Source organism: Aethalodelphis obliquidens, unplaced genomic scaffold (assembly GCF_003676395.1).
Source record: "Aethalodelphis obliquidens isolate GAN/ISIS:26980383/991018 unplaced genomic scaffold, ASM367639v1 scaffold63, whole genome shotgun sequence".
Classification (NCBI taxonomy): Eukaryota; Metazoa; Chordata; class Mammalia; order Artiodactyla; family Delphinidae; genus Aethalodelphis; species Aethalodelphis obliquidens.
The window spans coordinates 3,351,108-3,373,756 of record NW_020838007.1 but is presented as its reverse complement, the minus strand read 5'-3'; the positions used below and the strand labels follow the sequence as shown (position 1 = coordinate 3,373,756).

Genomic DNA, 22,649 nt, shown 5'->3' with positions numbered 1-22,649 from the left:
AAAGGATGGAAGAAGATACAATCATGCAGACAGCAACCATAAGAAAGCAAAACAGAGTTTAAAACAAAAATATTATTATACATAAATAAAAATATTATTAGAGATAAAGGGATATATGCGTATAACAATTATAAATATATATAACAGAGCACCAAAATACATGAAGCAAAAACTGACAGGAATGGAGACTTCCCTCGTGGTCCAGTGGTTAGGGCTCTGCACTTTCACTGCTGTGAGCCTGGGTTCAATTCCTGGTCAGGAAACTAAGATCCTGTAAGTGGCATGGAATGGCAAAAAAGAAAAAACCTGACAGGAATGAAGGGAGAAATAGGCAATTCAACAATAACAGTTGTTGACTTCAATATTCCACTTTCATTAGTGATTGAACAACTAGGTTAGAACCACTAATGGACAGATCAGCAAGGAAATATTTGAACAACACTATGCCCAGCAGGCATCTAGAGAACACTCCACCCAACAACAGAATATACATTTTTCTCAAGTGCACATGTGAACATTCTCCAGGATAAGCAGTATATTATAAAACAAACCTCAATAAATGTAAAAGGATAGAAATAATACAGAGTATGTTCCCCAACCACAATAAAATGAAATTAGAAATTAATGTAGCAGGGGAAAAAATTGGGTAACTCACAAATACATGGAAATCAACACATTCCTAAATAGCCAATGGGTTAAAGAAGAAATCAAATGGGAAATCAGAAAATACTTTGAGATGGAGGAAAATGAAGAACAACATACCAAAACTTATGGGATGCACCTAAAACAGTGCTTAGAGGAAAATTTATAGCTGTAAATGACTATATTAAGAACAATCTCAAATCAATAACCTGTGTACCTTACACTAGAAAAAGAAGAGCAACTAAACCTAAAGCAAGAAGGACACAAATAACAAAGATCAGGGTGGAAATTAATGAAATAAGGAATAGAAAAACAAAGAAAAATCAATAAAACCAAAACCCAATTCTTTGAAAAGATCAACAAAATTGACAAACCCTTAGCTAGACTGACCAAGAAAAAAAAAAGGGAGAGAGAGCAGACTCCAATTACTCCAATTACTCCAATTAATAAGAAATGAAAGAGAGGACATTACCATTGACCTTATAGGAATAAAAAGGTATAAAGGAATACTATGAACAATTGTATTATACATCAAAATTAGATAACTTAGACGAAATGGACAAATTCCTATAGAGACACAAACTACCAAAACTGCCTTAAGAAAAAAAATAGACAATCTGGATAGACCTATAACACCTGAAGAGATTGACTTAGTAATCAAAAAACTACACAACGTAACACCCAGGCCCAGATGGCTTCCAAATTCTACCAGCTAAAGTGAGAAATGACAAAAATTTTTCACAAACTCTTCCCCAAAAATAGAAGCAGCGGGCGGGGGGCGGGGAACACTTCCAACTCATTTTGTGAGACCAGTTACTCTGATACCAAAATCAAAGACATCACAAGGAAAGTAAACTACAAACCAGTATCGCTTATGAATATGGACACAAAAATCCTCAACAAAATAGTACTAGCGAACTGAACATAGCAACATATAAAAAGAATTATACACCTTGACCAAGTACAATTTGTCCCAGAAATTCACGGTTGGTTTAACATTTGGTAATTAATTCATGTAATATGCCATATCAATAGAATAAGAAACAAAAATCACATAATCGTCTTAATAGACACAGAAAGAGTATTTGACAAAACCCAGTACCCTTTTGTGATTAAAAATTTTTTAAAGGAGGAGTAAAATGGAACTCCCTCAACCTAATAAAGGGCATCAATGAAAAAACCAGTTAACATCACAGTTAATGGTGAAAGACTAGATGATTTCCCCTGAGATCATGAATAAGACAAGGATGTCCGCTTTCATCACTTCTATTCAACATTGTGCTTGGGGGTACCAGCCAGGGTAATTAGGCAAATAAGTGAATGAATAAGTAAATACATCCAGATCAGAAAAGAAGTAAAACTATCTCTCCTTGCAGATAACTTGATTGTGTATAAAGAAAATCCTAAGGAATCCATCAAAAGAAAAAAACTATTAGAACTAATAAGTGAGTTCAGCAAGGTTGCAGGATACATTAATATACAGAAATCAATTGTATTTCTGTACACCTTCAATGAACAATGCAAAAATAAAATTAAGGGAAAAAATCCATTTACAATAGCATCAAAAATAATAATAGGAATAAATTTAACAAAAAAAGTACAAAACTTACACTCTGAACACTACATTGTTGAAGGAAATTAAAGATTTAAAATAAATGTGAAAACAACCCAAGCTCATGAATCATAAGGTTTAGCATTAAGATGGTGATACTACCCAAAGCAAGACACAAATTCAAGGCAACCTAGAATCCTGCCTGCCTTTTTGTAGAAATTGACAAGCTGATTCTAAAATTCATATGAAATTGCAAAGGACCCAGAATAGCCAAAACAATCTTGAAAAAGGACAAAGTTGGAAGACTCTCACACTTCCCAATTTCAAAACTTACAACAAAGTAGTGATAATCAAAATGTATGGTACCAGCACAACAGAAGAGACCAGGACAACAGGAACATGCATTTGTAATTATAACTGAAGTTGTGCTCTAGATGCAGAATATGCTATAAACTATATGTTAAGGTTCTTCGAAATTGGATGGCTTCTAGTTCATGTGTTTGGTTATTTTGTTAAGATTTTACATACGCTTTGGCTAGTCTCAAATGATTTCTTAACTACCAACTGCTGGAAAGCAATGCTACTTTCATTGATATAACAGGTAGGTGCATGTTAAAAAACAGATCTAACTCCTATACTTATCTACTTAAGTAGAAAGTAAAAAATTGTTATCTGAGTTAAAAAAAAATTATGAAACTGCAAACTGTAGTCTAACCTAAGCTATTTTCTTGTTTAGTAGAGCATGAAACCAGAAGTTTGAATTAGTTTAAGCAATTCATGGTTCATAACTAATGTCTTCCAATGGTGAGATATCTGGCACAGGATACTACTTTATGAAATATATTATTTTCAGATATAAGCCTTCAGTTCATTTGGCTCAACTCTTATCTTTGTTAAGAAGTAGAAAAATGGGTTTCAAATGTGTGTACCTTCCAGAACTGCCAGGTTATAGATGCTTTTGCAGATCATAGCTAAACATGTATACCTCAATACTAGAAAATATCTTAAAGGCACCTGGAGTGTTCAGTTAGTTGAAACTGAATTTAGTTAAGTTTTATTCAACAAGTTCATGCTTGACTAATGAAGCTTCTAGGTTTCTGATATTCTATGAAATAAATATACCTATTATATATTACATATGTAGAGAGAACTATGTTAGTGTACATATTGTCAAAAAGAACACATTAGGGACTTCCCTGGTGGTGCAGTGGTTAAGATTCTGCGCTCCCAATGCAGGGGGCCGGGGCCTGGGTTCAATCCCTGGCCAGGGAACTAGATCCCACATGCATACATACCATAACTAAGAGTTCGCATGCCACAACTAAGGAGCCTGCCTGCTGCAACTAAGGTGCCAGCGAGTTGCAACTAAAGGAGCCCACCTCCTGCAACTTAAGACCCAGCACGGGACAAAGTGAGAGAGTGGCATGGACTTATATATACTACCAAATATAAAATAGATAGCTAGTGGGAAGCAGCCGCATAGCACAGGGAGATCAGCTCGGTGCTTTGTGACCAACTAGAGGGGTGGGATAGGGAGGGTGGGAGGAAGACACAAGAGGGAGGAGATATGGGGATATATGTATAGCTGATTCACTTTGTTATAAAGCAGAAACTAACACACCACTGTAAAGCAATTATACTCCAATAAAGATATTAAAAAAAAAACAACCCAGCACAACCAAATAAATATATAAATATTTTTTTAAAAAGAACACAATATAAGCATTATATTTTAAAAAGTTTACAATTTTAATAGAAAAACAATTTTTATGACAGAGCTAAATATACAAGGTAAATTTAATTTTTAAAAAGAAAAATTAGTAAGAAGAATAGCAGAATTCTAGTGATAAAAGGACTGAAATAATATTTGGAAATAAACCATCTTTAAAGGAAAATATTAATTCATGCCAGACTCTATTAAAGTGCATAGAAAGGAAATTTATTTTAGAATTTACACCAAAGGCGCATTACAAGTACCTGTGTTACTCTGGCACAATAAGGTAGAAAGCCCAGCCTCAAAGATAACACGGCCTTGATCTCATATATTATACAGTCTGCCTCTTAGTACGTGCCTCATAAAGAGTTTGTTCCAGAAGTTGAAAACTACAAGCCAATTTCTCTGTCAATAGCTTTGTGAGTAATTCCAGCAACAGAGTAAAAGTCTAACTCATATCTCTCTAATCCTCTAAAGTCATGTCAATCTCTCAAGAAACTCCTGATTGTTTTCAATAAAAATTGATACAGGAGAGATATTTTCAGATTTTTTAAATAAGTGAAATCATAAATAGTTATCATATGTAAAAATAAAACAAAAAGTAAATTTTAGGATATCTTTAATTTTTAAAACATTAAATCATCTTATTTGTGATGGTGAATTAAAGTGATGAAAAGAATAACTTGCACAGCCAACAGTACACATTCACTTTCCTAAGAAGCCCGGCGGGAGAAGGAACTGAACCGAGAGCTGTGCAGAGAGGCTGACGGACCTGCAAAGTAATCCGTCAGGCAGCTTCTTACAGTCAAACTGCTACAGCCTCTTTCTTCAACGCTCACTGTGCTCAATTTAAAATCAAACATCGGCATGGAGGTGCTCACAGAGGCTTATTTTTCAGTGGCCTCATACACAATTCTGATTTAGATTTATCACATATACATCGATGTTTTTACCACAAAGGGAAAAAGAAAGAAAGAAAAACTGTGGTTTCAGAAGACGGACTCCATGAGAGGCTAGTAATGAATCCTCTGACCACAGAAAATCAGCCAGCAACAGACTGCCAATATTAATTACAGAAAACAATTTCTCAACATCATAACAAAAGGGTATGATAAATTTTTTCTAAAATACCCAATTCACTTTTATAATGAATCAAACTAACAAATATTTATAAATTATTTGTGTACTTTCAAGTGCAGTTTGTTTTGTTACTAATATTTATGCTTTTCTGGTACTAGTTTTTTCCCTGCTCCTGCATCCATATCTTCCCATAACTCTCTGGAAAGTCACAAATATCCCTATGGTTATGGGTAAACCACAAAAGTGGTAAACTCATCAAAATGTATTTTCATCTATGTAATAAATAAATCTGTTGTGAAGTTAAAGTCTCCTAACTTATATAAAATAATCCCATTAATCTATGAAAAATAATAATCATATTAATTTTACTATGGCTCAAACCCTTAGACAAATAACGTTCTGATTACCTGCTAATGTAAAGAAAACTGAGTAAATTTTATATTCATATTTAAACTACTGACTACCTATAAACAAAGTAGCATTTATTAAAATAGGATACACACTTAATTTATACTAACTTCCACTCAGATTTATATAAGTTTTTCATCCTTAATTTTTAAATACACACATCATGATTTTTTTCAAACATTATTAGTCAGGTATATACAAAAGTGAAATATGACATCCAAGCCAGACTGTGATTTTTAAAATAATGAACCTCTAAACAGCTAGTAATGTATCAATACAACGTGTAAAATTCCAATAAAATACAGGTATATTCTTATAGAAATGTTAGTTAGTCCTATAGTACTGAGCGATATTTACAAGCAAACATGATCCAAACAGCACATGCAGATTCAGGGTAAGTAAACACTCGGACACGAACTGCCAGTCGCACCTGGTCTCCACGGCAACAGATTATTTCTTCACAGAAAGGAGACCTACAGAAGAAAGAAAATGTATTCAATTAAGAAATGAATTTAGGTTTTACTTTCTTATTCCCAAGAAAGTCAGTATTTAAAATGATTTTTAGGGATAGGGAGGGTGGGAGGGAGACGCAAGAGGGAGGAGATACGGGGATATATGTATACGTATAGCTGATTCACCCTGTTATACAGCAGAAACTAACACACCATTGTAAAGCAATTATACTCCAATAAAGATGTTAAAAAAAAAGATTTTTAAAAATCCTGTCTCTGGGGCTTCCCTGGTGGCGCAGTGGCTGAGAGTCCGCCTGCCGATGCAGGGGACGTGGGTTCGTGCCCTGGTCCGGGAAGATCCCACATGCCGTGGAGCGGGTGGGCCCGTGAGCCATGGCCGCTGAGCCTGCGTGTCCGGAGCCTGTGCTCCGCAACGGGAGAGGCCACAACAGTGAGAGGCCCGTGTACCACAAAAAAAAAAAAAAAAAAAAAAAAAAAATCCTGTCTCTGCTACCGATGGCTCTATAATTTTGGTAAAACTATTCAAATTATAAACTATTTCCTCATAGTCTATAAATTTTTAAAGTGACGCTATATAAGATCAGTGATCCTCAACTAGATTGCACCAAAACCATTGGGAAAATTATCCCGAACTCTCTAGAGCTACATTCCAGTCCTAATGAATCACAACCTGTGGCAGAAGGATGTATCATAAGAGCTGCCTGTGTGACTCTGAACTCATTCCTAAATGAGAACCATACTGATGGCTGAGATTAAGTCAGAAACATCTATGTTACAATCCACCTACCGAAGACATGTGGCAAAGGCGCGCCGCGCATTTCTATACACAAAGTGTATCGGGAACCCTTTAAATGTGTGACCATCAGGTACAGCCCTCCTGATGGCGTCCTGAAATTCTTCATTGCCCGCAGATATACTGGTTGTACGCTCAAATTCATAAGATGCCAGAGCGGGTGATAAGAGATAGGAAAGCTGGTCTTCCCAAACAGTAGTGAGGCCAAGATCCTACAGCAATCGAAAGGGAAATTGATTATTTTATTGATTTTAATAATTATTTTACAGTATGCCAAGAGATTTTTAAAACCTGTCATAATTTTCTTAGCTTCCTATTATTATAAGGATACACAGAAGTAAAAATTATAAAAGGAACCTCAGGTATCAGGTTTTACTTCTTAGAGAAACAACAAAAATCGGCCAATGCAATTTTAGTGAAGGCTCCAAATCCTGTACTTCCTTAATATCCACAAGACCATAAGGAATCATCCTACCGCGGAAGACAGAGTGTCACTGAATTCTGAGGTCACATTTTTTTTTTTTTTTTTTTTTTTGCGGTACGCGGGCCTCTCACTGCTGTGGCCTCTCCCATTGCGGAGCACAGGCTCCAGACACGCAGGCTCAGTGGCCATGGCTCACGGGCCCAGCCGCTCCACGGCATGTGGGATCTTCCCAGACCGGGGCACGAACCCATGTCTCCTGCATTGGCAGGCGGACTCTCAACCACTGAGCCACCAGGGAAGCCCCCTGAGGTCACATTTTATTTAACTTTAAAGAGTTTAGCAAGGTTGAATCTGCTTAATTTGATTGCTCCCACCATAAATTCAACTGTAGTATGGGAAAAAAGTCAACAAACAATTGCATATATAATTAAGCTCAAATATTTACCAAGCATTTATTCTGTAAAAGGTACCGAAGAGCACAGGCTTTAGGCCCTCAGGGAACTTAAAACATGTTGAAGGCAATTCTAATGTCATTTATAATATCAAATGAACTATTGCTATCTAGACACGTGATTTTTTTTTTAATGTTACAAACAAACTCAAAATTCTAAATATTTTGATTATCATAACAGATCTAATTTCACATTCAGTTACAACTGGTTTCAAGTGATTCCAAGGTCTATGATCACCTATACTTTTCCTCCGAATCCCACTTGCTGGTTTACAGACACCATTAACTTAGCTAGTGATCATCAATGGCATCCAGCTCAGTTTTGTTTTCTTTTTCTATACAAAGTAACTCTTACAATGTAATAAAATATCGGTTTCATTTGTGAACAGGAGCTAAGAAAACTAAAAGGCAATACAAGCAATGGAGGGCACAAGTCAGGGGCTTTGGCTTCCAGCAGTGCAGTGAGCTGGGGCCCTGACCCACCTATTGCTGCAAACACACTACAGATGCCACATTAAATACTTCCCAAAACATATTCCTAAATGCTTTGAGGAGTTGGCAAGTAGGTAAGATTTTAGAGGCCAAAGCTAAGAGTAATTGGGAGCCCAGAGAACATGCTTGATAATCAGCTTGCCTTTGATGGTCTCAAGGAACATGAGTATCAGGGCTCACCCAAGGTGGGGAGTCTACTAGGGAATCCCAAAAGGTGAGTTAGAAATCAATCTTCTGTAGAAGTTTTGGACTCTAGTCTTTTGTTGGTTATATGTGTGGCAAATAAATTATCCCACTCCAAGGCTGCTTTTTCACTCTCTTAATGATTTCTTTTGACGAACATAAGTTCTTAAAATAAGTTCTTAAAATATACTAATCTTTTCCTTTATGATTAGTTCTTTTTATGTTTCCTTTAAGGCCCTTTACAAAAGAAATCTAAATGACTAATAAGAAACTTGATCTCATCAGCAATCAGGGAAATGCAAATTAAAGACACAACGAGGATACCATCTTACATCTACCTACTTTAATGTAATAGAAAAACAAAACAAACTAAACAAACCTGGAAAAAAATGAATATGAAAAAAATTAACCCAATATTTTCAATGGGGAATGATGTGAGTAAGTACTTTAAAAAGAGGAAATCCAAATTCACAAAAGTCTGAACAAGTCCACCGTTCTTCATTTCTAGAAGGAAGCAATAAATTCTCGAAGTATTGGTGAGTTTAGAAATTTTTGAATCTCAGAACTTTATTCTCATGATTTTCAAAACTACAAGCTTCATAAAGGAAGGGATTGAATTTGCTTTGTTTAGGGCTAGAATATTGATTGGCACTATTTTACATGCCCCCCAAATTATTAAATACATAAACAAATGAAAAAACTGCAGGAAAGCACAAACATCAGTGTTAATTACCTTCCTGTGTTCCGACACAAGTAGCCTGAGCTGCATTTCAATTTCATTGCTTGTTACCGAAGCATCGATCGTGGACGCACACAGCGGAGGGAAGGGAGGGAGGGACGTGGTGGCCCCTGGAGCACAAACGGATTTAATTGCTTCCTCACTCATGGGTTTCCATTTGGACTCATCATTCAAATCAAATACACAGCCTTCTACTGAGTCAGAGGGCTGACAGTTTCCCAGGAACATCTGATGATTGAAAACACAACCGATTGTTCTATACGGGTACAACGGTTTGGGCTGTTCAGCAGCTGAAGGCTCATCAGGACTCGTAGGTTTGTGGAGGTACCTAAAAAAGGTTAATCATAATTTTATATAATAAGAACTTAAAAAATAAGACAACAGCAGCTTATTGAGGAAAAAAATTATTCTAACACTTAAGGTCATAACTATTTCCCAAGAGTACAGTTTAATACTTGTTTTTCTTTCTTCTATTTCCACAATTTGATTACTCTATGTTAACTGTATGGCACATCTTATGATATAGAACCAATTTTATTCCTTTAACAAAAGAACATATTCTGTGTATAGCATTAAGATCAAAAACATTTATCATATAACAAAATAATTTAGTTACACATTTTTAGGTACAACTAATTAAAATGATTATCAACCAAGGAAAAAGAAAACCCAGGAAAATGAGAAGAGGGCCCAGGGCTGTGCCTTCAGGAACTCTCACATTTGAAGATAAAATGAAGGAAAACAGAGAACAGCCAAAGAGGAATAATGAAAACTGAAACACTGCTACGAGAGAAGCTAAGGAAGAGAATGTTCCAGGAAGGAGGGAACATTTCGCTCTTTCAAAATCTGATGACACTGAAAAAAAGTACAGTGGATTTACCAACACAGAGTTGGTAACCACATCAAATTTTCAAAAGAAATGATTTACAACTTGTATTTATTTTTAGGCTTAGGGACGATCATCAGGAAAAACATATGCCAGGACATCCCTGGTGGTCCAGTGGTTAAGACTCCACACTTCCACTGCAGGGGGCGCGGTTTAATCCCTCCTCGGGGAACTAAGATCCCGCATGCCACGTGGCACGCATGGCCAAAAAGAAAAGAAAAGAAGAAACATAAGCCAATTACACAAAATTAAAAATAAACATAATTCATTTTTTATTAATATCATGTTGGTAAAGAACATTTTAGGTGTACAAATTTTCTTAGAGTTTAGTTCCTAGCTATCTTACTTGAAGTAATTTTTTACATAACCAAAATTATCAATATGTGTCTTTGAGTATCATCAATACAAACAAAGAACCTATAGTTTACAACATTTACACCCTCATGTTAATATCCTTATAAACTTAGTTGACAAACCTGTGTCCTGTTAAACTCTCCCAAAAAGTGATGGTTCCATCAGTCCCACACGTCATAACCCACGCGTGGGACACTCCCTTGGCCTTTGTCCCGACACAGACAAAGGCTTCCAGCCCATATCCGAGAAGAAGGCTGCACAGGAGGTTGGCATGGTCTTCACAGTCTCCCTGGAAATGAAAGGAAGTAAAATTAACTATTTACTCCTTCATATTGTTTCCTCTTTAAATACAAAACTGCAAATAAAAAGTATTATTAAATTTTCACTTTTAATCATTAGTCCAGTGTTAAGCTAAAACAATGAGGGAAAAAAAGAACATACAAATTTTAAAAGCATCTATTTTACAAAGTCAGTGCCTACAAATCTGATAGTCATAATATGTACACTCTAAGATTCCAAAGTTTATAAAAAACTCATACAACATAGAAGGAAAGCAGTAAGAATTTAAAGATAAATAGCTAAAGGGCATGAACACACAAGCTGACAAATCAAAAGTAGGAAATGAAAATAAACAGGAAAATACTCAAACTTAAATTAAAACAATGAATTAAAGTATCTATGCATGATCGTTTTAAGGAAATACATACATAGAAAAAAATGATTGGATAAAAGAACAACAGAACACCAACAATAGCTACAATTAGCGTAGATTATATATATATAGTTTCCCCTTCTCTTGTCTAAACTCTCTTTGATAATGTTATATTACTTTCACAATTTTAAAAAATTATGAAACAACAAAAATAATAGAAAATATCTGATATTTTCTGTGAAAAAAGTATTAAAATTAATTAAACAGTAAGGCTATAATTATATGAAGATATTTAAGTGTAGGACTACAGGTAATATACAAAAGCAAAAATAACTATTGAGGTCAGTGTTAGAATGAGGGATGATTTCTTTCCCCCCAAATTTTGCATTAGTGGCTCTACACTGCTGTCTTTTAATTAACAATAATAAAACAAATAGCACCTTATAATTGTTAAATTGACTTTTGAAAAATATAATATCCAACCTTTTAGACCCAGTTATTTCTATACATGAGATTTTGTATTAGAAAAAAATTTCAGAAGAAAAATAACAATATAACCAAAGACATTCAATGCAAAAATTCATTCGCAGTGATATCAAAAAAATTGGAAGCAAGCCTAACTTAGCCAAAAGAAACAGTTCCTATGATGGCAAAACAGATCCTATGACAACAAAACAGTTAAGTAGATTTTGTATATCAACTCATGAAAACTTTATTCAGCCATTAAAAGATGGAGATCATAATGACTGTAGCAACACATAGGAAAATGTTCAAAACATAATGCTAATTTATAAAAGCAGGGCACAAAATTTTATTTATATCAATTATAATTATGGAAAAATCATATATACACAGGAGAGAAACATAAAAATATAAAATAGATGAAAAATAGAATTATGGGTGAAATTTCACCTTTACTGTTGTAAAGCTATTGTTTGTGCAAGAAAAATATTTTAAATAATTTTCAAACTTCTAAGTCAAGCTGTGCTATCTCTTCAAATAAACTCAGGTAAAGAAAATAAAACAGAGAATCAAAGGGGGTGATTATTTGTTTTACAAAAGAATTATTTAGATAATAATTTAAAATATGTACCATTCCTACTATATTTGAAATTTTTATTTTAAGTTTAAATCCATACATACAACTTCTGGGAACTACAACTTGGGAATAAATCAAAATAATTTTTTTGATAAGTAATGTTTAACTGTTTTCAATTGTCTTTAAAAAGCTTTCCAATTGACAAATCAATCTCTAATCTAAATGGTTTCTTCCAATGTATAAGCTTTGCCTTGTGAATACCCATATGTACTATTTACACAACTTCAGACTAAAAATTATTTCAAAACAATAATACATTAAAGAAATTTATTTTTTCTGTTGTGTTTCAACAGAGTTGGAATGCTAAAGATAGTCTTGTTTTCATAATATCATCAAAATTTTAGAACACAGAAAATTAGAAAATATACCATAATATATAAAACTAGTTTACTGAAATCATTTACGTTCAACATCAATATATATACACAAATTCTTAAATATATACTTATATTTGGAACTAAATACCGTGCAATCCAACATTTTTTTTTCCATATTCAATTTGTAACTGCCATTTTCTCTTTAAAAAAAAAAAAGTACCGGGCTTCCCTGGTGGCGCAGTGGTTGAGAGTCCGCCTGCCGATGCAGGGGACACGGGTTCGTGCCCCGGTCCGGGAAGATCCCACATGCCGCGGAGCGGCTGGGCCCGTGAGCCATGGCCGCTGAGCCTGCGCGTCTGGAGCCTGTGCTCCGCAATGGGAGAGGCCCGCGTACCGCAAAAAAAAAAAAAAAATAAAGTACCATCTAAGCAAATTTTAACCCATAAATAGTACTAAAAGACCATGGTTCTGGTCTTGGTGCTATATCTAATTCACTGTTTACCTCTCCACCTTGGTTTCTGACACTATAGTGCTTGTAGGTCCCTACACCTCACAAAAATCACATTATGTTAAATAAGAAATTACTTGAGAAAATAAAGATGTGAAGTTTTTTTTTGTTTTTTTGTTTTCTTGCAGTACGCGGGCCTCTCACCGCTGTGGCCTCTCCCGTTGCGGAGCACAGGCTCCGGACGCGCAGGCTCAGCGGCCATGGCTCACGGGCCCAGCCGCTCCGCGGCATGTGGGATCCTCCCGGACCAGGGCACAAACCCATGTCCTCTGCATCGGCAGGCCGACTCTCAACCACTGCACCACCAGGGAATCCCGTGAAGTTTTTTTTTTTTAATGTACTGACATTTAAATGTTAAGGAAAATGATGAAAACAAGATCGTGACTTGTTCAAATTGACAATACGTACTTTTTTCCGAAGTTAATTCTTTTACAAATATACCATAAACTCACAATAACTATGATGTACTGGTTTTTAGTTCTATTATGTGTGTAGGATACCTTGTTTCTACAGAGAAAGGCCAGCAGAGTGCACCACTGTTCCTGTTTACCTCCTCCTCCGATAACAGGGGCTCTTTCATAACCAAGGACATTAACAAATCTTGCTGCTTGCCTTGGAGTATCCAGAAGCCTCCCAGCTCGAAGTGGTTTAACATAAGAACAGACTGGTCTATTTATCCCATTTTCATCCTGGAGGAGAAGGGGAAAACATTATCTGTAATGACAGGTTAATCATTCCCAATTTTAACACTTTTTCTTAGAATACATTAATAAGAGGAAGTAATTCTGGACACCACTTCTTGAGTGCTCACCTGACATGCAGCACTAGGCTACTGAGTGTTGTGCCTGCAATTTTTCTTTTAATCCTCATAACACCTCTTATTATTTTCATTTCATCAATAAAGAAACTGAAGCTACATGCAGAGCAACTAAGCCTATGTGCCACAACTACTGAGCCCTCGTGCCACAACTACTGAGCCCTCATGCCACAACTACTTAAGCCCACACACCTAGAGCCCATGCTCTGCAACTAGAGAAGCCACCACAATGAGAAGCCCACACACTGCAACGAAGAATAGCCTCCGCTCGCTGCAACTAGAGAAAGCTGGCGCACAGCAACAAAGACCCAACGCAGCCAAAAATAAATAAATACAATAATAAATAAATAAAGTTAAAGAAACTGAAGCTACAGCTATTACACAACAGAGCCAGGATTCAAACACTGAGCCATGTGACTCCAAAGCCTGTGACAGTAAGAACTTAAACCATCGTACGACCCAGCAATCCGACTCCTGGATGTACATCCAAAGCTACTGAAATCAGCATCTCAAAGAGATACCTACACACCCATCCCAGGTCACTGCAGCATTATTCATAACGGCCAAGTTATGGAAACACCTAAGTGTCCATCAAGGGGTGAATGGATAAAGAAGGTGTGGTGTGTATGTATACACAACAGGACATTATTCAGTTCTTCCCTGTGCCATTTCTCTGATCCACTTCCTCCCTCCCTCCCTGTGCAGGTCCCCCCTCTGGTCCGGGATTCACAGGGCAGTGAATAACCGCACCCTAGACTATATAGACAGCAGGGAGCCAGTTATACCTCAACTGGTTTCTCTTCACCCTTGTCCTGACGTCACCTGCCCAGTCATTCAACGTATAGACAACGCTATTGGAAAGTCAGAAGCCACTTCCCACATTTCCACCACCAGTCAACTAGGTTTCCCATTCTCAAGCTCCTCACCTAGAAACTGAACCATTTTTAGTCTGTTCTAAAATCTAGGGAATGTAGGTTAAAGCTAGACAAATGTATAGGATCTGAGAAATACTACCCAAAATACACTATACTCCTATGAAAGCACCTACTCGAGGCTGAATACATATAAAATATTTGAATGGTTCCTCAGAAGCTGTAAAAAAAAAAATGGATGTGATCATTTATCTTATGTTGGTTCATTAATAAGAGAAAATGGGCTTAGGATACAGAAAAAGTAGCGGCAGAGGGACTTCCCTGGTGGTCCAGCATTTAAGACTCTGCGCTCCCAATGCAGAGGGCCCAGGTTCGATCCCTGGTTAGGGAACTAGATCCCACATGCTGCAACTAAAGATCCCGCGTGCCCAACTAAGACCTGGCACAGCCAAATAAAAATAAATAAATATTTTTAAATTATAATAAAAATAAACAACAGAGGCAGAGATACATAACTAAATTGCTGTAAAATATTGCTGATCACCAGCTTAGAGATATGGGTTAAATAAAATTATTACATGCAATATTGTTTGCCTTAAAAAAGTACCCTAACAAAAAAATACATGCCTACACTCCCAATTCTGCACATGAAAGTTGAATTTATATATAAATTGCAAAGTGTCCCAGTACTTAATTATTTAGTACAAAGTATCTATCAAGGACACACTCCAAGTTAAACAAAATGAGTTTTCATCTAATTTAAATCAAATATATTCAAAAAAGGTTTAGAAAAACAATTGAAAAAGAAAACCAAAATAAAACAAAGATTGTGTTATGTCACTCACCTACTTACTACTGTAAGAGAGTACTACAAATTCAGCATTCTATTTTATAAATAAACTTTCATTTGTCTGGAATAAATACATTTTACAAATTCAAGTTAAATGAAATTTACATTTACAACAGTAAATCTCAAATAAATACATTTTACAAATTCAAGTTAAATGAAATTTACATTTACAACAGTAAATCTCAAATACAGGTGTGAAGCTTTTCTCATACAACTTACAAACCTGTGCAAAAATCTTAACCAGCCGTGAATTGTGTGAGGGTCGAATTTGCAAATATTCTCTCCACCACTGCTTAGCATACACAAGAAATAAACGCTCTTTCTCTGCAGTTTTCTGACGTTCCAAAGCAAGCTTGAAATTTAAAAAATATATATCAATTTATATTCATTCTGCTTAATTAATTACTTCAAATATGTAACAAATCTCTGCATTTCCTCCATCGTTACCAGTACCCTAATCGAAGACACCACCATCGCTTGTCTGTAAGGGCCTCCTAACTGGTCTCCCTGTTCTCACACTTCCCAGGACAATCCAGTCTCCATACAGTAGTCAGAGCCACCATTTTTTTTTTTTTTTTGAGGTATGCGGGCCTCTCACTGTTGTGGCCTCTCCCGCTGCGGAGCACAGGCTCCGGACGTGCAGGCTCAGCAGCCATGGCTCACAGGCCCAGCTTCTCCACGGCATGTGGGATCCTCCCCGACCGGGGCACGAACCCATGTCCCCTGCATCGGCAGGCGGACTCTCAACCACTGCGCCACCAGGGAAGCCCCAGAGCCACCATTTTTGACCCCAGACAAAAATTTTTAAATAATGATTCATATTGTCCTTCTCTTGCTTAAAACTAACAAATGATAATTTTCTAAAAAGAGAACACTTTCTACAATTAACAGGTAAATATACTACTATGAAAACACACACACAAAGAAGAGAAATTCAGGATTATTTACCTGTGTGTTCACTACTTCCTGAGATAATGTTTGATTGAGTGGTGGGTACATCTCAAGTTTTATATTTAAAATTCCCACAGAAACTTTTGATTCTGTGCCTGTAAATGTAAATAAATGTAACTTCAGAAGTTTTAATACTATATATATTTAGTCAATCAAAGTTCAGCCAAAATAATTTAAGAATTTTTGTACTTTACCACTTACATGAAATAAAGATAATATTTAATGTCATCTTTAATATTCATATTAAAAATGAACCAAATCAAATTAGTTTTTATTTTGTTCAAAGGCCTTTATCTAGTTATAAGGAGATTACCTATTTTCTTAGCTTCCAAATCACATTTTAAAGGACTTTCCAGACCTAAAGAATTTATGATTCTTGATTTTTATCTTCATTAAAAACAAAGTCAAAGCAACTGGGTTTTTTTTCTTCTTCTTTTTTTTAGTATCAATAATGTATATGTGTCAATCCCAGTCTCCCAATTCTTCCCACCCCCCCCCTTGGTATCCATACATTTGTTCTCAACATCTGTGTCTCTATTTCTGCTTTGCAAATAAGATCATCTGTACCATTTTTCTAGATTCTGCATATATGCATTATTACACGGTATTTGTTTTCCTCTTTCTGGCTTACTTCACTCTGTATGACACTCCCTAGGTCCATCCACGTCTCTACAAATGACCCAATTTCATTCCTTTTCATGGCTGAGTACAAAGCAATTGTTAACACCTCATTCTCAGAAAATATTTATACATTTTGTCACATACAGTAAATTTCCATTTATCCCTTCCCATTTTTCACATTACATGTGCATACAAATTTTTAATCCATGCCTGGATCTAAAGAATTAGAAAACAAATATACTTCATACCAGAACTATTTAATATTTCTTTGATGAATCAGAAATTTCCAGGTCATTCTATGACTATTGTGTTAGGTCTATATTTGAAAACAAATAATAGGTATCTCTTTTGAGAATAAATATCCTGGGACTTCCCTGGTGGTCCAGTGGTTAAGACTCTGCACTCCTAATGCAAGGGCCCCGGGTTCAATCCCTGCTCAGGGAACTAGATCCCGCACGCTGCAACTAAGACCCAGCGCAGCCAAATAAATAAATAGATATATATTTTTTAAAATCTCCTACATAGAGCTTTCTCCCTACTATTTACTTATGGAAAAACGTATTCTGGGTTCTAACTTATCAAAATCTAAATTACTAAAGCTCTATTGTCCACTGGCCAAGTTTAACTCTGTAACCAAATTTCAATACCACAAGTATTGGGTCGGCCAAAAGGTTCGTCCAGGTTTTTCCATAAGATCTTTTTGATCAACCCAGTAATTGCATAATATGTAGTGTTTAAAACAGTGCAGGTTTTATTTTGTTTTTCATTCCACTAGCAAATATGTATTACGTATCAGGTAGCATGCAAGAGTCCAGGAAAACAATGGTGACAAGACAGGTACCATCTCCGTTCTCAAACAATACTACAATTGATACTGACATTGAGCAAATTAGCCCTTCTTTGAGCCCCTTTCCCACCTGTAAAAGGTTAGAAGAATAACTACTCCATGTTCTGCAAGAACCGCTGGTACAGGAAGGCCCTGGCACTGATGGGATGCGCAGTACTCTGGGCTGTGCTAGGATGGAGGTTGTCACGTATGGGTGAGTGCGTTCGTGTGTGTGTGAAGAATCTTAACTTTCTTTATAGCAAATAAATTTGGAGGAAAAAAACCGTCAAGATTTCTTTATGCATCTCACAGAAAAAAAATTTTTTTCCTTTAGACAAGGCCAGAGTGACTGTGAAGTTCTGTAACTGTAATTATAGAACTGTAATTACAGAACCACTGTAATTCCAATGAAACTCTTTTTACATGTTTCCCCCTTGGCTTACAAAGGCATTTTTAAAATGTAAAATGTATTTACAAACCAACTGTGGCTATAAAAAGGTAACAGTGATATTAATCATCATACCTACACCCATAAGTTCCACAGTAAGATTGGTCACTCCATTTTCTGAGCCCAAAACCGATCGCCATTCAAGAAAATAGGATGCTACTAAAGTGGTCTCGGCAAATATGTCTGTTTTGATTAGCACCATATGAACTGGGTCACTTATTGATAACATTGTTGTTGAATCAGCCATTCTAGTTCCATCACCTAGTAACATAAACAAAAAAATTACACCACATTACATATCCAGTTAGATCAATGTAAAAGAATACATTCATTGAAAAGGATACTAATAATAAACAAATAAAATCAAACAGAGCAAGTTGGCAATGCCTCAGGAAGCATGCTACACAGACTGGGAATAAAAGTACAGTCCTATTTGTATCACTAACTTTTGAGAGGACTGGGGGAACTGTGACAAGTTACTTAGTTACTTAATGCATATTGGTGTTTTCTGACCTCTAAGAGGTAAGTCTGCTCTTCAAAAGTACATAAATAATATATGCTACCACAATAAAAGGCCTTCAAATATGTCAACATTCCCCTTTAATATTTCCCTTTAATAAAGGTACCATTATACCATTATTCCCTTTAATAAAGGTATTTTAGGAATAAAATACCTTTATCCCAAAGCCTCTAGAAACAACCACTGTATTACCTACACAAAACTGAAATATCCAGCACCTTGGAGCTAGCAATTTAAGCCATTAACTGCCTTATTAAGGTAACATTTTTCACCGGGTAAAAAGTAACAAAATTTTAGTAGTGCATTAGCCATCTCAGTAATCTAAAATTCTGAACGTATAATTATAAAACTGTTAAGTTTACAAATATGTTATAAAGATTTTGATACTGACAACTAAAATATGTAAGATACCTTTACAGAAAGAAACAATGTAAAATAATTACAGTAATCAAGCATCATAATTTTAAAGTCATAAAAATGAGTAATAGATTCACATCTAAACTTTGATTGTAAAAGTTACGTGACATCATAAATCTAGCCATCTTTCATAAATGAGAAGGATCCTGTCTCATTCTCCACCTAACAAGCATTTAAATTTTTATTACTAAAGAACCAACCATTAAAACAGTCAAAAAATAATATTCAGGGAAAACTAATTTGCAAAAAATAAAGCAAGAAGGTAGGTGTAAGTAGTTTAAGTAGAAAAAAGCAGCGAGGGAAAAAAAATAAAACAAAAGACTGGGAGATTCATCCATTATAAATCTCTCCTTAAGCAGAAGTTGTTTATTGCAGAAGTTGTACTGCAATAAAACCTAACAAAGATTTACAAAATTAAATGGCAATTTATTATTGCTCCTTACCTAAATTTTCTCTGTGTACTTCAAGTAAAAACCCATCATGAAAATCTGGTTCACAGGCACATGGAACAGGTTTAGAACGAAAACGTTGGTTTCGAAAATGTAAACATAAAGTAAAGGTTGAACAAGCTTGTCCTGGTAAAGGCTCAGGTTCTTGCAGATGTTCCAAGAAAGCTTTTCCACCCAAAACCTGAAGGTAAAGATACCTCCGTGTTGGATCAATATTAGCTGTAAAGTGTAGCAATATATATGAGGAAACTGCCAATTAACTTAAGCAATGTGATCAAGACAATAGGAAATAATAACTTGACAGAAATAAAACCAAAGACTAAATAAAGAGTAACATATTTACTAGATACCAGGCCCCTGTGTACCCCGCGAAGAAAAGATACCCAATACGATATCTTTTTCTGAATTTACACTCTGGCTACTTTCTCCCAGCTAGAAAGGAGTCAGAGCCAAGGTTTAGGATACCTTTATTTTTTAGTTGATTATCCAACATTCCTTCACCTCCACAAAGCAATTCAGTCAATTACCAACTCAGCTAGTATACTTGTTAGATAATTACATTGCCATTAAAAAAGCAAGGCTGTACAATTTATAAGATATATTAATAAAATATGAGAAACAGGTGGTCCTGTTTTTGCTTCCACCCAGCTATACATTAAATCTTCTGATATACTTCATGCAAAATAGAATCTAAGTTTTTTGGATGATTAATCACAAAAATATAAGTATCTCATTCTGGAAAAAAAAAATCGAAATGTTTTCTATCAAATACCAAACAGTACAGCCCATCAATATGCAGTACTATCCACAACTAAATTAATGTTAAAAAGAAATATACATACTTTTTTTTAACAACGTTGATTGTCTGTCAGTAAAGCCAACAGGTTGTTTTGGAGAGGAAGGGAGTTCTTGATCAACATTATCCTAGAATGGCAGAAAAAAATCAAAACAAATTAGAAAACAAAAATTATAGTTAAGCAAGGAAATGCCAATAATGGGACTAAGAACTGAACCAAAAGTAGATAGGATAAAATCCCCTCAAAATGTCCTTACTTTCCTAGCATAGTTAAAATAATGAAAAGCCTGCCAAAACAGTAATGCAACTGGTCACTCCTAAAGTCTAACACGAAGGAATTAATGTTCAAGCCATGTCCACAGAATGCTAAAACAAATTCTTAACACTTTACAAAAGGTTAAATTTTCTCCAAACCTCATATAACATCCGGCTTGTGATTCCACCAGGACCAGAACTGATTTTAATAAGGAAGTGACACATTCACACAGCAGAAGCTGTTACTAGGTCAATTTTTATAACAAATGAGTTTATAAACCTCAAAAACCAAAAAAGGATGCTGTACTAAAACACTTATTCCCTGGTGTATTATGAAGTCCATCCAATTTTCACAATATATTACCTAGGTATTGAGGTCACAGTCTCTCATCATTGCCTCAGTTTCAAAAGAAGACCTACTTACTAATTTGTGTACTGAGAGGCTATCACCTCACTACTGACCTATTTGTATGAAAAGATTTGAAGGTTCTTATGCAGACAATTATTTTCTTAAAGAAACTGATAATTTGTTCATCTTAGAAAACACAGTGCCAAAAGAATGTGTTTATTTTAAAAATAAGCTTAATCTAGAAAAATTATAGAATATTAGTAAAAAAGAATTAGGTTGGAGTGAACTAATTTGACTAATATATATACTTAAAGTTACAGACCTAGAAAATAACAAGAGAAAACTCTCACTGCAAAGGGAATAATCAGGTCCATAACTCCAATTTCACTGAGGCATAATCCTACCTGCTCCATTCAAGAGTAGAGTAGCTCATACTTGAGACAAGGATATTACTAGACAAAATGGTCTTATTTAAAAAGTAGTTTTACTAAAAGGAGAGGCCCCAAATATGGACCCTACGAGCAGCAGTAAGCATGAGAATATACTTAGACTCTCAAATTTTTTCCTCTAAAAATTACTCACAGTAACAAAATTAAGTTCTTTCATCACATCATCAATGATTCCCCGGCGTCTAAGGGCTTTGATCAAATCTTCCGTTGATAACTGTTGTTGATCAGGTGCCAGTTCTTCCCGTATGGTCTCAGCAAGGATTTCTCTTATCCTGCCATGGACATCCATCTATGCAGAAAACTCGCATTACGGCTTACAACGTTACAAATCAGTCAAAGATTGCCAACTAGCTAACCTCTTTCTAAAATACTGACCCGCCCCCCAAAAAATAATCATAATGAGAGTGTAGACTAAATTCAGAAAGACCTCTAAAGTAACAATAAATGTGAAACTCTCACCGAAATTCACTGAGAATAAAGATAACGTTTTTAAAAGGAAAAACACGTTTAAAGATGAATTTTTTAGTACGAATTCTAAAAATAAGCTCTACTGCTTATCTATTACCTTTGCTAGCATTTCCCCACAAATAACACTCAACCGAAACCAATTTTTTGAGAGTAGAGACCTGCAGGAGACGATCAAAGGCTAAGTGTCAGCTTTCAACTTTTTAGATGTGACCGTGAGTTAACTGACTGACCCTTTATGAATCTGGGGGACACAATGCCGTGTCAAGACCACGGCGGGGCTGAAAGACGCCGACACTCGGCACAGGCACGCGGCGGGCGGGAGGCGGCTGCTGCGGGGCCCCAGCTGAGCCCCAAGGACCGGCAACACTTCCACTCCAGAGCACCGGCAGCCCCTCCGCCGCCACCTCCCCGGTGAAGCGACGGCCTGCTGCCCCACAGCTGTGCTCGACGCGACTCCGCAGAGCTTGCCTCCCGCCCCAGCCCGGCCCCCGCCGCCCGCCCCGCCTCGCCTTGCTCAGCTGCTGGTGGATGAGCTGCTTCAGCTCGGACGCCTTCTCCGGAGGCAGCGACATGCTGGGCTCCCCTTCGGGCTCCCCGGCCGCCGCAGCGTCTCCGCGGCGGAGCGAGAGCCCGCGACCGCTCGACTCGCGCGCTCCCGGGCCGCCGCGTCTGGCCGGCGGGGAAACCTGGCGGCGCCAACTGCAGTTTCCAAACGGCGGCCGGGCTGCCCCCGCGCCGCCTGTCAGTCATCTCGGCCAGCGCCCCCCGGTCGGCCCCGCCCGCCGCCTCCGCGC

The 22,649-nt window shown here is 36.5% G+C and overlaps 1 protein-coding gene across 3 annotated transcripts; it reads right to left on the bottom strand.

The window, feature by feature from the left end:
• Positions 1 to 4,117: 4,117 nt before the first annotated feature.
• CEP76 (centrosomal protein 76) lies at positions 4,118 to 22,647 on the bottom strand. Of its 3 annotated transcripts, none has more exons than XM_027088886.1 (12): positions 22,365 to 22,647; positions 21,521 to 21,676; positions 20,381 to 20,462; positions 19,533 to 19,757; positions 18,228 to 18,413; positions 16,255 to 16,352; positions 15,530 to 15,658; positions 13,268 to 13,456; positions 10,314 to 10,480; positions 8,946 to 9,279; positions 6,657 to 6,874; positions 4,118 to 5,869 (listed from the first exon to the last, which is right to left on the bottom strand). In XM_027088886.1, the coding sequence occupies exons 1-12, from the start codon at positions 22,425 to 22,427 to the stop codon at positions 5,731 to 5,733; spliced, it is 1,986 nt and encodes a 661-aa protein (XP_026944687.1). In that variant the 5' UTR covers positions 22,428 to 22,647; the 3' UTR covers positions 4,118 to 5,730. The 3 variants fall into 3 exon arrangements, with proteins under 3 accessions (XP_026944687.1, XP_026944688.1, XP_026944689.1); XM_027088887.1 differs by lacking the exon at positions 22,365 to 22,647 and adding an exon at positions 22,086 to 22,322; XM_027088888.1 differs by lacking the exon at positions 6,657 to 6,874 and having other exon boundaries at positions 5,736 to 5,869.
• Between the last annotated feature and the right edge of the window lie 2 nt (positions 22,648 to 22,649).

What these genes read in the sequence shown, in the direction of transcription:
- CEP76 (XM_027088886.1), bottom strand. Translation starts at nt 22,427, where the DNA reads ATGTCGCTGCCTCCGGAGAAGGCGTCCGAGCTGAAGCAGCTCATCCAC. An exon ending in TCCACCAGCAGCTGAGCAAG is followed by an intron (nt 21,677 to 22,364) that starts GCGAGGCGGGGC and finishes TTTTCTGCATAG; the next exon opens with ATGGATGTCCATGGCAGGAT. An exon ending in AGTACACAGAGAAAATTTAG is followed by an intron (nt 18,414 to 19,532) that starts GTAAGGAGCAAT and finishes TTATGTTACTAG; the next exon opens with GTGATGGAACTAGAATGGCT.